The sequence below is a fragment of the Adiantum capillus-veneris genome, chromosome 6, assembly GCF_014529385.1.
Source record: "Adiantum capillus-veneris isolate H3 chromosome 6, ASM1452938v2, whole genome shotgun sequence".
Lineage (NCBI taxonomy): Eukaryota > Viridiplantae > Streptophyta > Polypodiopsida > Polypodiales > Pteridaceae > Adiantum > Adiantum capillus-veneris.
Genome location: NC_140936.1, coordinates 108,115,546 through 108,132,370, shown reverse-complemented (window position 1 = coordinate 108,132,370; position 16,825 = coordinate 108,115,546). Strand labels below are relative to the sequence as shown.

At 42.2% G+C, this 16,825-nt stretch overlaps 1 protein-coding gene across 4 annotated transcripts in view; it reads right to left on the bottom strand.

The window, feature by feature from the left end:
- Positions 1-5,771: 5,771 nt before the first annotated feature.
- The window catches only part of LOC147456047 (kinesin-like protein KIN-4C), a 158,467-nt gene continuing 147,413 nt past the window's right edge, over positions 5,772-16,825 (bottom strand). Inside the window, exons 10-18 of one of the 4 annotated variants that reach the window (XM_086514625.1) lie at positions 12,285-12,397; positions 12,079-12,150; positions 11,577-11,855; positions 11,290-11,478; positions 10,903-11,199; positions 10,166-10,405; positions 9,838-9,950; positions 9,478-9,684; positions 5,772-6,324 (exon numbers count right to left, since the gene is read on the bottom strand). In XM_086514625.1, coding sequence (XP_086370751.1) covers positions 6,192-6,324; positions 9,478-9,684; positions 9,838-9,950; positions 10,166-10,405; positions 10,903-11,199; positions 11,290-11,478; positions 11,577-11,855; positions 12,079-12,150; positions 12,285-12,397 — 1,643 coding nt within the window. In that variant the 3' untranslated portion in view covers positions 5,772-6,191. The remainder of the gene's footprint in view (positions 6,325-9,477; positions 9,685-9,837; positions 9,951-10,165; positions 10,406-10,902; positions 11,200-11,289; positions 11,479-11,576; positions 11,856-12,078; positions 12,151-12,284; positions 12,398-16,825) is intronic. The other 3 variants (XM_086514627.1, XM_086514624.1, XM_086514626.1) reach the window with 3 other exon arrangements.

The window sequence follows — 16,825 nt, the reverse complement described above, 5'->3', positions numbered from 1 at the left end:
GCTGCAAATGGTGACGAGGAGGCTCGTGTGGGCTGCAGTGATGCTGGGTATTCTGTGGGCGTAGGATGGGCTTTGCAGCAATGGGACATGCTATCAACCAAGCCAGAAACGGGGGCTGCAGCAACGAATTGTGCAGGGCACAAGGCACGGACAAGTGCTTGCAGGCCGCCACCTGGCCGTTGATTTGAAACACCTTGTTGATTTATCGAAGCTGTTCAAGTAGCTTCTTGCTTGAGCACTTGGTCAAAATATTTTGGAGTGGCAATAGCCTGGTTCACAATCTTCCTCTCCGTAGTGCCCTAAAGTATCCTGTGTCCCTCTCTTTCCCCTCAAACTTACGGTAGGCTATGTGCATGCAAGTTTTGGGGGGACTACCCTATTGTATATGATATGCACACTTGCCAAAACCCTCCCATTCTACACTCACGTGATACCATACAGAACAGACTAGGGAATCCTTCGTGATTGCACCCTACTATTGATAAGCAAGCTTCCTTAGGAAGATTTGTCGAGCCTAGCACTAACAATCCGTTGTCTCTAGACCAATTGCAGATAACAAGATTCCGATGATCTGAGTACGGTTCCATGGTCGAGCACCAATAGTTTGGTACATGGTGGGTATGGTGTCAATATTGCGAGATGAAAAACATGATATATGTATGGGTGGTTGAAACTGACACATGCTCCATTCTTTGTCCCCATGGTTGATCAGTATCGGGTGAGCCCTCTAGGAATCCTGATATTTGCTATCTTGGAAGTGGCCGGGGTGCCTTTTATGGTGTTGTAGTGATGAGCTATTAGCTACTGATGGGCTGCCCCTAGTTGCAACAAATTGGGTAACATATGGTCTAATCATCCATCATGGACATCACAAATTTGAAGTACCTTACAAAGATAACAATTATTGTGGAATCTTTTTGCCTTGTAATCATAATGAAACAGTAAATATGAAAGGATAATGAGAAGAAGATTTATTGCAAGCCAGTCACAATTTGTTTTTTCTATGTTTGGTAAATGTTCAACCCATTGAGACAAAATATTCACAAAAGCCTTGGTGATTTGTTGATGTGGATGTGATGCTACATAGATATTAACCCATTTATCTTCCTCTTGTGGACATCCATAAAATTATATCTTGCAATCCTTCTTCTCAATGACTGTCCTTTGTAATTCTAGGGGATGAGGTCCTTTGTGTGTGCAAGCACACATCGCCTAACTGATGTATGCGCCTAGAATGTGGTTGATTTTCTGTGTGTTTATCAATGTTCCTACTATAGTCATAGCACCTTAAGGGTAAAAACATAAGTAGGCGATACACTAGCTATGTGTTTTTTGACCTAGTAGCTACCACCTTATAGCAAGCTTCTAGCTATCAAAGGTGGGTGCTAGTGATGCAAAGTGGTAGGTAGTAACTTCAAAATAGAAACATTTGTTTGGGAACTTCTTTTAGTGCTAGGCTTCATTATGGCTGAGTCTTCCCTTGGTCTCCGGAGTCATGACAGAAACTCAGTGCGTTGAACTTTGTGTTGATGTATGCTCATGTGTGTGTGTGTGTGTGTGTGTGTGTGTGTGTGTGTGTTGTGTGTTGTGTTTGGGAGCATATGTTAGTACCTAGTTCTACACCCACTATTGGGCACTGACGACCTTAGTGGGGATGTCGTGGTATTTAGTCAATACTATGCATGATGGAGCTGATGGTTATATTGTCTTGTGGGTGAGTACCATGGGTCTATACCTTGCACTTACCTTTAAGGGTGAATCTGGGCTTATCCTGGATTCATCTAGGTATATTTTTCAGTCGTATAGCGGACATGCAGACTTCACATTGTGAAGTTTTTGTCCGAGTTACGGCTAATTAAAATTGTGCTAATTCTTTCTATCTTTTGTGGTGCGTATGCCCTATCAACTAACTCATTTTGGTGCTAATTTTTTTATATTTAATGCTTCGTTTAGTGCTACGCTTCATTATGGCTGAGTTTGCCCTTGATCTTTGGAGTCGTGACAGAAACTCAGTACGCTGAACTTTGTGTTGATGTATGCTCATGTGTGTGCGTGTGGTGTGTGTTTTGTTTGGGAGCATATGTTAGTACCTAGTTCTACACCCACTATTGGGCACTGACGATGTTAGTGGGGATGTCATGGTATTTAGTCAATACTATGTCTTGTGGGTGACTGCCATGGGTATATACCTTGCACTTTCCTTTAAGTGTGAATTTGAGCTTATCCTGGATTCATCTAGGTATATATATGTTTGGGAACTTGAGTTTGAGCTGGTAAGGAAGCAAATTAGAGTTTGTATGATATGCTATACCTAACCACAAAAAATTGGTAGGAGTCTATCCCGGACACATGTATTAAGTCCACCTATTCATGCTTCTACCCTTAACTCATATGTGTTTTTCTTTTTTGTTGCATTACTTATGAGTAAGGAATAGGAGTCTATATACTCAACCAATGCCTAACCATAAGTATATATTAATGCTTATGCCATCCCCCATTTGTGGTGTTATGTTAAATACCACCATATTGGTCTTGCAAACTTCAAAGACAAATCTCTATCCAGTGCATACATTTGTAATGTATCTAACTATCTCTCTAGCCCCATTGGGAGTCATCAATCAGAACAATATCATCCACATAAAGCAATGAAAGTTTCCAAGTGCTTGATAATTGTGCACCTCTATTACCCTCTTTGTCAATATAGCATGATATCTTATCAATATACATATCAAAAAGTGGAGGAGAGAGTGAACACACCCAAATCATTATGCAATCTATGCATCAATCTCGCTCCGATCACCCAAATCATCATACAACATATACATCAATCTTGCTCTATGCATTGCATCAAAAGATTTACAAAAATCCATAGCAATAAATACGGTGTTCATGTGCTCGACCCTTCTAAAAAATGGTTTGAAGTGTAAATATACGATTAAACGTAGAGAATTCTTTCCTAAATCCAATGTATCCCCATGCTTGGACACTCTTTCTTTGCCCAACGACTTAACTCATACTCAAGCACGAACGCATCAAGCTTGGCCAATGCCTATCATGCTATTATAATAGCTAGGGAGCATATGACCCCTAGCCTTCAAGTGTAGAGAATCCCTCATGAATCCAGCATGTTCCCACGCTTGGACACCCTCTTTCTTTGCCCAACGACTCGGATCATGCTTAAGCATAGAAGCATAAAGCTCTCGGTCATTGTGTAACCAATGATGATGATATGATAGCTAGTTCCCTACTCCTGAAAGAGTTTCCATGCCCCTATAAAAAAACTCAAGAATCGTTGGTAAATGTTCTGCTCAAGCGCGGCTATATACACTCTCTCCTCTCACCTTACAAGGCATTAGATGGTATATGGTGCCTCCTATCGTTTTGTTTGCTTTGGAATCTTCCTCTAGTCTTTTGATACCCATCATCATACCAAATATCTTGAGACACACACCATTACCATCTTGTCCCACAAGAGTGGGGAAAAATGTTGTAACTGCTGCCTGAATAGTTTTGTAAGTTGGTGTACTCCGAGGGGTTCTCCATTCGGTACCCCGCTATGTAACGTGCGCAGGGTATTATAAAAACCCTTCTTTTAACATGTTTGCATGAATAAAATGAACCCTTGTTTTATGAAATTTTTTCAAAATTGAATATAAAAACCCCTTATTTTAATGTATCTCTATTAAATTGCCTAAAACTTTTACATTTTAAAACCATTCTTTCGAACTCACGTTATACATTAACATGACTCGAGTTGGTGTATAAGCTTTGTCATAGGTGCATGGTGGTAGACACAATCTAAAGGAAGTATAGGTACAATCTGTATCCCTAGAAAACTATTATCTAGGATACAAATGTCTTTGTTGGCTATACATTTATTGTGTGCAGTTTAGTATGAAAGATAGTATGCATAATCTACAGGAACTCCAACAGGTCTCGTTAAAACAGAGAGCTCTCGGATACGTTGTATAAGATCAAGAGAGGGGCGAGTAGGGTAAAGGGGCCAATAAAAAAACCACCCCCCAAAGAAAGGACAATGACACCCCCAATAATAGGACAAAGCTGAACCAACTTTGTGCAATTCAAAAGAATGCTCAGCGTTCATTTTATTTGAAATGCAACCTTTTCATTGGGCAATGGATGACTTTAATCTTTGTTGGCACCCATGTCTTTCTTTTGGGGTTGGTGTGTCTTCTTTTTCACACCCATTTTTGTTACACAAGAATGCATAGATGGATTAATAACTTTCGGCTCCAATCGTCAAAAAAGATGAGATCAATTTTTTCGTAAAGCTCACGACGAAGCGAATCAAATGAGCTACTGATTGGTTATAATTGGGCTCGGAGATCGGAGATCTAGGCTCCCTCTCTTAGGTGGCCTTAAGTTGGGGGTTTTACCCTACATAATCGACCATGCTAGTCTACGCTGCTGTGGATAACACATAAATCCTCCTGACAATGGCCATCTCACTATGCCATTGAGTATGGCTAACCTCCATCGCTACATGAATGATCAGAAACTCTCTCGATTCCAAGAACTACATGGTCGTACTTACAAATATCCTCCATTGATGTATAAAGAAAAGCAACTTGACAAGAAGCTGTCCTTCCAGTAAAATCTCCAACTAACATAATGTTCGCCAAACCCTCGAGTACTCCATAATATCATCCTCCAGGATTATGTCAGGTGATTGCCCACTTGGGCTAGCATATTCAACCACAGACAATCCTCTCTAACGTCTGATCCCTCTGCACTACCTGTATATCAGGATGTAGCTTCTCCCTATAAACGATACTAGTATTCCAGCGAGCTTCTTTCCTAGCGGGTTCTTCCCATTCATACAATCAGAATGCAAGTTGTGTTCCATTGCTGAGTTTCTAAGTATGGACCCCACGTTGATTACTCTTTACCATCTCTACAAACGACCCATTTTCCTGCGTTTCTAGCCTAGAGAACATGTGACATTCATCCTTTCTGATGTGCTACTTAAGCATGAGAGAAAGCTTCCTCCAACCGAAGACATTCTCTCACCCTTCAAGGCATGCCAGTGCGAGTAAAATTCTTTCCTTTTCTTCAAATCAGCAAACTTCATTATAAATGGTCTTTCTTTTGCCTCCCTTTTAATGCATAAAGTGAATCCATCTACTCTTCAACTCTTGTCCTCTCTCCAACTCACAACTCTCCATTCAAATCTCATCTTTCCCTGATGTGCTCTTCCTCCTATGTATAATCTATGATCCTAGGAGAAGAAGGTGAGAGGCTACTTTACATGCCACAAGTTCCCCTTCAATGTTCAATCAAAGCATCCTTTTTGTTTAAAGCTGTGTACATCTCCACTTAAAATTCATCTAGCATTTCTTTTTGTAAGCCCTCCTCATGCATGCATACCTCTATCATTTTGCGAGCTTCCTTAGCCGCATAGATCTCTCTTCAATCGCCGTTTGATGAGGCTCACTTGAACCCTGCGCTATCTTATACATGAGTTTATCTTTCGTTCTAGAAAGCTTCCCTACTCGTAACGAGCTCGACCATGCATGCTTTCTCGCATCTTCCATTGAAAAGTGTGCTTTGCTTTGGAGGTTCTAAAAATGCTTTGATGACTTGTCGGTGCTTATCAGAAGCAGCCTTTTGCTTCTATTGCATGATGATTAATATAGTTTCCTTAAATATTCTTTAATGTCTCTACTATACTTGTTAGCGAAAAATATAATCCCAAGTGTCTGAAGGTTGCTGACTTATCCAATGTGTACACCTTGCAGGACCAGTTGCCCTATTCACTTAGCTGGTTTACATGGATGCTTTAATTATTGCTTTAAACTTGGAGCATTTTATAGAGGCTTTGGAACTTTGGGATTAATGTGTTAATTATGGGTGAGAAAGAACCACAAGTTGATACCATCCTCTCATCTAGTGCAAGAGTCAGAAATTGCCTAATAATAAGCTACATAAATGAATAAGCACTTGCCTTTTCCAATAAGCTACTCCACAAGAGAAATTGGTGATTGTAAGCATATGTAGCCACCATTGGAATTTTACCAGGAGAGATTACAAGAGCAATGGTATGTGGCTGAGGGTGTGGATATACACATCATGTAGTCAACATGTGATGGAAGTCCTCAAGTCAACATCACCATTAGCGAGCTCTCGGACATTGTGGGCAGAGAGGCGAATGCCAAGACCAGCCTTTTGCATCAAGGACTTGGTGTTTTCCAACTCTTCCTTGAGTGCTTGATGATCCCTCTCCAATTGCTCTTGCTTCCTAAGTGCATACATAGAACGAGCCTCCCAGGTTTCACGTTCCGCTTGCACCATCTCCTCCATCGCCTACACACCAGCATGTGAGTTATTTAGGCATTAATTGGTGATACAAAAATCTCTTCAGCTGTTTAAAGGCCTTTCTGATAAAGGCAAGATAGAAAAGAAGATTATAGGTTTTATGCAGCAGCCAAGTTCATGCATGTGGAATGTCGTTGCAGGTTTGACAATTACGTTTCTATAACCTTTCCATTGTTGGCATTACGTGGTACTAAGTAAATTTTATTGCCCTGCTCCCACATTACAGACACTGATTATGTCTACAGTAAGAGTTTGACATCCACAACCATTCATCATTGTCAATTCTTGTCTTGTTAATAAAATCAAAGCCTATGACTCTCTCCAACATAAACAGTTGCAAAAATTCACCCATTAGCAGGTCAGGACTGAAAACAGTTTGCAATAAGTGTCGTAAAAATCCATAATAAGCATTTTTCTGTTAGCATGGCATGGAGTTGGCAATAATGTGAGCAAGTGTGTTGACAATATCGAGGAGTAGTTATAGGCTGTGTTGCAGCATCCCATCAGTGAGTTTCTCTAATTATGCATCATGAATCTTACCATTCTGACGGCTTTGTCACTGTATGGCAAGGTATATACAGTGTCTCAAGATTCTAAACCATCACAAGGACTTTTCAGTTTTGAAATTATCTGGTACTCATTGACACAATTCAAACCTAATAAATTTTGTTGCAACTGGTGTCGCGTAGGCCTTCTGAAGGCATTTATACGGCCCCTTCATTGTTCAACACAATATCCATTTCACTTCTCATTCTAGGTTGTACATAAGAACTTCTACTTCATTTTATTTTGTTCTCAGACATTAATGGGTTTTGTCCAAAAAATTTGTCTTATTGATCATTTTGGTTTCTTGACGACATTCAACTCAACTTTCTTTTGCTTTTCCTTTATTTCTCTATCAAACTTTCATACATATATGGACAGAAGGAGTACAACCAGAGGAAATTTGAGTGAAAGAAACTTGCAAGCTTGCTTAGACCTTCACTACATTCAAGCCATTTGATAAAGCACAATACTTGGTATGATGTTGTATTCTCAACAACCATTGGTAATTAAAGAAGATTAGAAGTAGAGCCACACAAAACTTCCATTTCGTGCCTTGAAGCGTTTCAACAATTCTCTTTTGTTATCCAATTCAATTCATTAAAAGAATGAGCCTTCTCAAGGCTTAACCTAGCTACTTCCAAATACATTTCCTGATTTATGTGACTATGATTGAAAATAGTGTGTTTCTCAAAGATATATAATCCATTCTTTCAGAAAGCCAAGCCTCCCATTAAGGTCATCTTGCTGGTTGTAACACAAAAGTGAAAACTGTGCTCTTTGTGATGAGGGGTCACCTCTGTGTAGTATGCTGAAGCCTCACCCACTCACAAGGTACACTACAAGATAGTAAAGGTACACCGTACAGTAGATAAACAAGACAAATCCATAGCATAGCTGAAGAACACTCAGAACTTGAGAGATAAGACACTCGCTGAACTTGCAGTGCCCCAAAAGATGACTACAAGACCAAGACTATACCACATGTACAATGGGGGTGCAAATGCTAAGGTGCAATGGTTAGGTGCCGACTCCAACCTGAGACTGAGACCGAGACTAAGACTAAGGATAGCTCGACAAAGGTCTCCCGAGCACCTAGCTCAAGAATCTCCAGTTGATCCAAAGCTCTTTCATTGGAGTTACCTCGCCGGAAATCTCTGCAAAAGGCGGTCTTAAGCTTATCCCATGTCTTGAAGTGGTTTTTGGGTAAACTGACTATACTACTTATCAACCAGACTGTCCAAAGTGGAGGGAGAAAGCACCAGGTAAGCATCCCAACAGTTGAAGCCTCTCCCTCTGCATAGAGATGTGAACCGTCGTACATGGTCGTCTATACCTTACGGTGGAGAGGCCTCTAGAAGTTGGCAATTTGATGTTGACCTTAGCCAGAACTCAGTTACAGGTCATCCTCCATGGCTTCTGGTCAAGAGGGTGGAGTCGGGAGCGAGGGGGTGACAAGTCGGGGAGAAAGTGGAGGTGGAGAGCTAGGGTTTCTCTCCTCAGCTGACTGGGGTGGCGAAGGGTTGTCAATGCAGGAGGAAGGGGCTGTGCTGAGAGAAGAGGACCTGGGAGGCAATGGTGAACTTCGGCTGGGTGTCGAGGTAAGAATATGTTGGTGGTACAGTTGAGAGGGCTCCTGAGAGGACTCTTGAGTGGACTCACCAAAGGGTCCTTAGTTGTGCCGGAATATGGGTCATACCTAAGCACTGCAGCAGGCACTTGACTCCGAACCTAAGAGAAAGACCTCAGCGAGGTCCCACTGGGTGTGCCCAAAAACAAAAAAAAACCTGTAACAGGAAAGTGAGTACTGTGCTCCTCTGGGATAAGGGGTCACCTCTGTGCAGTATGCTTAAGCCTCACTCATTCACAAGGTACACTGCAAGATAGTAAAGGCACAAATAGCACAATAGATAAACAAGATAAACCACGTAGAAAACCAGAGGAACACTCATAACTTGAGAGATAAGACTCAACTGAACTTGCATTGCCCCAAGAGGTGACTACAAGACCGAGATAAAGATTGATGATTGGCTAGTAGCACACCCAACTCCAGACCAAGAGACAACCACAAGTACAATGGTGATGCAAAGGCTAAGGTGCAATGGTTAAGAGCAGTGAGGTACCGACTCCAAATCGAGACTAAGACAGAGACTAGTATCAGTACTGAGGAGAGTACCCTCAAGAAGGTACCACAGCTAGCCCCAAGCGACTGAGTGGCTACTGCTGACTCCAAGTATATAACTCTCGTAGTGTACTAATCTGAAGATATACCCATGGAAATATCTAAATGAGTGGCTTGCTGCCTCTGTATTCACTACCAGAGGCTGAGGGTAAGAGGTCTATTTCTTATGTTGTTTTATCTGCATGTTTGGCGTGCAAAGGATCTTGACATCGAACATTCTTGGAACCCTCATCCAGAAAATCACACAAGAAAGATTTCATCACTATTCTTCACTCCTATTACATGCCTTCAATAAAAAAAACAGAGGGTCAAAAGACTTAAATGCAATACTGTATAAGATACTGTTAAGAGAAAATGGAACAGGTTCTATATTGGAATTATTATAAGGAGCAAGAAGTTTAAGAAAATTCATGCACCTTAGGAGTGAACCAACCTGCTTCTCTGCATGCCAAGCCTGTGTTATTTCTCTTAGTTTCTTCTCAAGGTACACGTCTCTTGTACCTACATAATTGAAATCTTGCTTCATGATCTCTAGGTTTCTTTGACCAGCTTCCTCATTTGGTAAGAAGTCCGCAGATTCTGTCCCAGGATATAGATCTTTGGTTCCAACTCCAGCTGTTGGTCTAGATTCACACAAAATACACAAAGTATCAGATCACCCTTGTATATGATCATAGGAAGAATTGATGTCGGAGCTAGACTATACTCTGTACAATGTGCAGATACCCAAGAACTGCACAAAAGTTACAGGAAAACTGCTTTTATAAATATCTCACCTCTGCAATGACTCCTGATTTTCAGAGAAAAAACTGCAAAGTTCGTTCTGAAAAATATTGTCTTGTTTGTTAATGTTTGAACGGTTTAAATCATGCATGTCTTCGCAACGTACCTACAAAGACATAAATGGCTGTGATTGCGGTTACAAAGCTCACTTAAATCTTACAAACTGATGAATCTTGAGAAATTCAGTTCTGCCAGTTTTCAAAAGTAGCCATTTGAAAGAGAATGAAAGAATCACAGGAAGTATAGAAACATGGTATGTTCTAAGACGCTCTTGATAATAAAATACAAGACAGTTAACCGAATGTTAACTTGAGCATGTACCTCAACATCATCTTCATTTGTCATATTTGGCACCTTATCCACTGCTTGAGGCTCATTTACACAGGCTGTTTGAAGAAATTTCCCTCCTTTTAAAATATTATACGCCAAGTCTTGAAACCTTTTCTCAAAATTGATACGTAGCTTTTTGTTTGTCTTGCCTCTCACTGGCCTTAGCTCCCTACATGTGTCTACTTCCTCCTGTATGTTCCGTGTCTCATCACGTTCGCCATCGTCCCTCTCCTGTCAAGATCTTAGTGAATGACGTAATAAAGTTATGGTTGGCAATGAAAAACCTTTTATTTTTTAAGCTTAAAACGTATTTAGATGCAATAAGGTGTAGGGCATACACCGCCAAGATTGACATTTACTCCATTGGGCTGTGGTGAAAACCACTTGTTTGTTTAGGAACAGCAGCACAAGAATTCCTAGCAATGATAATCGTGGTGTCTCTCGATGATTTCTAGACAACAACATGATAATTTCTAGGCAATTGCCATGCATAACGCTCATCCTGATATACTGGCTGGGTAAAGTACTCATGATTTTGATTTAGAAAAAATGCACTTTCAAAAATAAGGTTGAGTGCAATAGGTGCCTACTGAGTTGATATCTGTGCCAAGGTCTAGCCAGACAGAGAACTTGGCCTTTTGTTAATTTTGTCAGATAGGATCGATCAACTGAAGCTGCAGGTTTGATGTCTATTCTTCAATACATTTGTGTGCTTCAATATAGTTTACCTGATGATCTGGTTTCTGGTGCTCCTCAAATGCATTAAAAATTGCGCACAGTTGACGGTGACCATTCTTGCTGGAGACCAAGAAGCTGTCTTTATGGGCATTCCTATCTTTTTCCTGTGGTTGCATGTGTAAAGAATCAATTGAGGCCCTTAGTATGGACAATTCATCTTCTTTGGCCAACGCATTGTGTGATAAATCTGAGATGATGGTTGCATCCATCTGAATTTTTTGAAGAAGGCAATCTTTTTCCACAGTGAGCTCTCTTGTCAAAAGTTTCAATGCGTTGATCTCTCTCATCTGGTGACTTCAAGAGTAAAAAGCATAAATTTTGAGAAAAAGACAGGCAACAATATTGCTCAATAGTGAGAAAAGAAAAATGAAGCTGACCTTTTCAGTAAAAATCTTCTCATCTCTTGCAAGATCATCTTGTACATCCTTCAGTACTCGATTCTTTTCTCTCAGCTCTTGCTCCTTGTTGGAAAGCTTTTTCTCAAGCCCTTGTATTGCCTTTAAATAATGTCTAATGATTTTGGGAATATCAGTTGAGAGATGCATGGTGCCAGCAGGAGAATTTTCCTACACAATGCAAAGATTGAGACTTATGAGGGGACCTTAAGGATGAACATTGGAACCTAGAATCACATAAAGTGCTGAGATATTGAGCAAAGGATCACCTTGTCTTGGTCATTCAGTGATGGAATCTCTTTGCTTAATGATGGTGAACAAGTAAATTCCAATTTTTGCTGTGTGTTCCTCACGATATCGATGTTACAGTCTGTCTGCATGTTACAAACCCCAAGATCCATTTCTCCCTCTTTGGTGCTAGCCAGGATGCGCTTGGCCATGGCAAGAAGAAATAATATAGGGTTTTCAGCTATTTCTTTCATAGTTTCCCATGATGGAATCATACGCAAAAGAAGATTCATGTCAGTCGAGATTTCCTCAAGTTTTTCCTGAAAAACAAATAGCATACAAAATTCTAATGAGATTAAGAAATTCTTTGGCACGTATCTGAACTTTCAAATAGTGGACAATTGTGCTTCTCATGAATCAAGGTAAGGGTGCACATCATCTCATTAAATTACTTGATCGTCCCATTGTTGGGAGCTTGAATTGCAGGAGAGCTCATGCAAATTATCTGAGAAACGGTAATTAGATACAAAGTTGCTGCAATACCTGATAGACAGTGTTTTCATTTTGCAAAACTCCAAGCTGCTCCTTTAGCTTGCTTATCAATGCTTTAGAATCCTAAAATTAAAGATAGAGTTTATCATAAGATTCAGAAAGGTATTGGACATCAATTGACCTCTTGAGAAAGAGTCAGCAAGGGCATTGAAGTGATATATAAGGGAACTGTTAAAAGGCAATTGAAGGTCAACTACCCTCAAATCTTGAATTGAGTGGAGATTATCTCGGTGTGGCTTTCGGCTCATCCCTTCTGGAAGGTTGGTTAGATCAGTTGATGAAGAATCATCACCCCTTGACCTGTAACAGTCTAGCAAAGAAATTGCCTTGTAATCAGTAGGGTGCCACAAAGTTCTAATAAATGTACTTGTATTGGGAAAATATTTGAGTCTGAATTGAAACTCAAACATGGAAAAACATGACAAGAAAGAGAACCATTCTTTTCTTATTGAAATACACACATAAAAATGCATGTTACAAGCAGAAAGAAGATAACATGCATCCTTGAGGGATGGAGTTGTGAGAAGAGCTGCCATGGTAGTACATACCAGAGAACGGATAATTAAACCAGGTCTCTGTAAGTGTTATTTCCTCTGCTCCCATGATTTCCTAGAGAATATGATCAGATGGTCTTATTCCTCTCTTCCAGTGATTGAATTCATACTCCATACATTCACTGAATGTAGCGGGGATAATGTCTCGTGCTCTTTACTCTCTACAGTGGCTCCTCATTGCAATGTGCGTGAAATCTCACTCCAACAGATTGAATACACAGAAGACAATGAATGAATAACAGGGCAGACCTTCAACTAACTCAACACTGGTCCAGACTCCACTAGACCAGGGCGAGTGATTAGACCACTTGGCTAGACCTGGATGAGAGAGAACTAGACCAGGACTAGAGGCTACTAGACCAGGACGAGGAACTAGACAAGCTGGTCCAGGACTAAGCTGGTCCAGGACTAAGCTGGTCGAGGGAAGCAGGACGAGACCGAGCTGAATCTGGACCACACTAGTCGAGACCAGCACACTAGCACAGGTGAGAGCTTAAAGCAGCTAGCTCCTTCGACGGAGTGAGACTTCAGTTGAGGTCCCACCAGGCCTGCCAAAAATGAGAGCACCTCTAGCGGGGATAATGTGTCGTGCTCTCTACTCTCTACAGTGGGTGCTCCTCAGTGCAATGTGCATGAAATCTCTCCAACAGAATGAATACACAGAAGACAATGAATAACACGGTAACAACACAACGACTCAACAATAGAACCTGAACAGCATGGGACTCGACTAGCTCAAAGAAACTAGTACAGACTCTAGCATGGCAGCACACTGAGCTCCAGCCCAGAACTCACGGGTACAATAGGCTTGTGAGGCTCAAATGTGCAGGAGATGCTAGACTCAAGACGGATGACCATACAAAGTGGATGATGATAACAATAACTCCAAACAACTACGGATATATACAACCATAAAGAGCGACCAACGGCTCAGAAATATCCAGTCCAGCTAAGTCTATCTCCAAACTGTGGTCGTGGTGATCTCGCCCCGCCTCGGCTAGACTACCACCCTTATGCTTGCCACATGTCACTGCCAAGGCGAAGTCTGTCCAGTGTGAACTCCAGCCCAGCTATAACTAATTGCTTGTACTGTGCCTATGACACTGTAGCCTTGCTACAGGTTGCCCGCCACAAGACCACTCATCGTCTCGGTGAGAGGAGCACTGAAACTACAAAAAGAACCCACAAGGCACTGCATATGTACAAAAGAAAACTGAGTAGAGCAGGCGTATCCTATCACCCAAGGGAGAGAGTCGTTACCACTACTGTACCAGAAGTATCGGCCTCTGGAGGAGGAGCCATCAAATCAATGGTGGGATCTGCTACTGGACTCTGCTCTGAACAAACTGGCTCCCTGGGAATGGAGCCGCCACCAGCTGCTCAATGGATGGAAGCACCCGTTCTGAAGTGTACTCAGGCAGTCTACTAACACACCCATGGCGGTGAGCACCAACAAAGCCATCGCAAGAAACTCTTTGTGTCGGCTGCATCTGTGGCATGGGAGCCGGCTACTAAAACGCCTGAGAGTGGAATGGAAACTGCTGAGGTTGAGCATATCCTACAAGAGTCTATATAGAGGGTCCCATGATATGTGTAGATGTCACGAGGATGTGGCAACTGTTAACTGCCACGAGGACGTGGCAACTGCTAACCGTAGTTGTTGGTTTCTTTCCAATGATTTTTGTTTTATTTTTGAGACCCTCTTTTTGAAGTTGCAAATGGTCGGACATTGTATGGCCAATGTGAATAGTAGTTTCACCTGCAAGCAGGAAGTTGGGAGGTACTGGAATTCATATAGTAAGAGGATGTCTAGGCTCAGTTCAAGATCATGTAGGTCCCCCGTCGCACTTAGCAAGTTGGTGGATACTAGGAATTGAACTCAATAAAGGCACAAAGCCAAGGTGGGGTCACCAAAGAAAAGTACCCGACAGTTGGGTGGGCCACATTGCATTTTTGGATGCCGTCCCAATTGGGATAGATGGTCAGAAGACCATTGGGAGCCCAACGGAAGCATCTCCTAAAATTTAGGGAGCTGCTATTTTGGGCCATGAAATCTGTTCGCGTCATTACCTCCGGAATGACAAGGGAAACATTTTAGAACTCTACTGCAAAGTCAACCGGACAACCAGTTGGGAGATTTTTAAGCGGCAACCCCGAAACGGAAAATTGCTTGTAAATGTGCCAACTGGCACATTTTGGTGCACTTTCCTCATGCAGAAGAAGGTAGCGCTGAAATTTAAGCTGAGAGAGCTCATTTGAGAGATTTTTGTCACAGGTTAAGAGCTATTGAATGCAAGCTTTCCCTCTCATGTACAGTGTGGTGCAAGAAGTCATGTCCTGCACACCTCACACTGCTCTCTCTCTTCCCTACGTTCAGTAATGTGATGCCCCACAAGAGGGCTCTTCATTTGACTCATGTACAGTTATGTGGTTACATGCGTTTTTGCTAAGGAAAGAGCCTCTTTGAGCAAGAACAGGAGTAGCTAACTGCTGCTCCAAAAGCAGGTACTAATGAGGGTCCTAACCTCACCGTACAGGTGCATTTTCAGCGCTGGTCATGCGTTGAATTGGGACTGTTTTTCAGCCATACGGATGCCAGAACCATTGGGAACAGTGCCCCTCTGTTAGAGGACAGTTCAAGGACTGTTTAGGGCTGGAAACAGGGAAAAAACCAGTAAATACAGCATGCTGAATTTACTAGTTTTGGGCAGAAATCAGAGGGTTTATGTCAGTGGAAGTGAATTCCAGTAAGGAATTGGTTTCGGACAAGTTTTGGGGCTCTTATGCTGCCGAAATTTTGCCAGAACAGGTGGTATCTAGCTAGATACAGGTAAAGAATTCCCAAGACTCTTCTTTGTAATTACCCTCTTAAAGAATAAAGAAATACCGAAAGGGGCGCCAATTTTGGGGCCTACAGGTTGTCGACGACTGCTCGAAGCATTCTAGCTTTCGAGCCGTGTGTATACTTAAGTGTTAATTCCCGTTGAAGGTTACCTTTGCACGTTCTCTCTGTGTGTGTCTAAAGTAAAGAATTTTGGGTGAAAGCCAAAGCCTACTGCCCCACGGACTGGTTTCGAGGTTCCATTGCGGAGATATCAATCACTTTTTTCTCAAGAAGTGAGCCTCGGTTGTTTTGGGTAAAGACACGAGTACAGGAACACGGGATTACACTATGGCCGACAAAGGAAGGGCATTATGGAAGAGGGTTCCTCTTCGAAGGACAGACAGGAAATTCCTATGGTGTTCGAGATTGGCGAGAGCTCCCAGCCACGTTTGTCTGTACCTCCTGTTAATGTAAATGTCCCTTCAAAACAGGGCTTTATGACTGGGCAGCTTGAGGATGATGCGTTCAGAACTCAGTTAGTTGCCGCGGTGAATGTGTTTTCACAACTGGTGTAGAACCCAAGGTTTATGGAGTTCTTGCAAGCGCCACCAGTGCCACAACAAAACACGCAACTTACCCCGCAAACAGAGCTTGTTGAGGCTCAAGCCCAAGTACTTCATGTGTCTCAATAGGATAGGGAACACTCACATGTGGCGGAGTCAGAGGCTCCAAAACAGGTTCCTCATGTCCTTAAACAGGTGGTTAGGACGCCTATTCCACAGGCTATGCCAGTTCAGCCCGCCACCTTCCAGAGCCCGCATGCTGTCTTTAATGGAGAGGGAACTGGTTACCAGGGAATACATCCAGTTTTTCCACCACCCACGCTATATCCTGGGTATTTCGGGGGTGGATCGGTGTTCCAGAGTATAGTTGGTTATGCGCCTCAAAGTCAGCCGTACATGCCAGGAACAGTATTTGGGGGCATGCAAGGCATGATGCCAAACCCCATGTATGGTAGCATCGGCATGCAGCAAGGTTTTCAGAGCAACCAAGGCTAGTTTGGGGTGCCACAGAGTCATTTTGGCATGGCTGGTTTTTCTGGACAGCAGCCAGATATGGCACCTATGACGCAGAATGTCAATGGCCAAGACGCGCCGATGATGCCTACTATAGTGCCCATGATGCAGGCAATTCCTTATGACAATTTGGGGCCACTGGAAAAGCCGAAAGCTTATAAAGGTGGTGCAACTGTAAAGTTTAGCACTTTCAGCGGCTTCGAGGATAAAGCGAAGGCTCTTACTTTCCTCCAGCAATTTGATACAGCTTATGCAGGAGGGAATTTTACAGAGGCCTCTAAGGT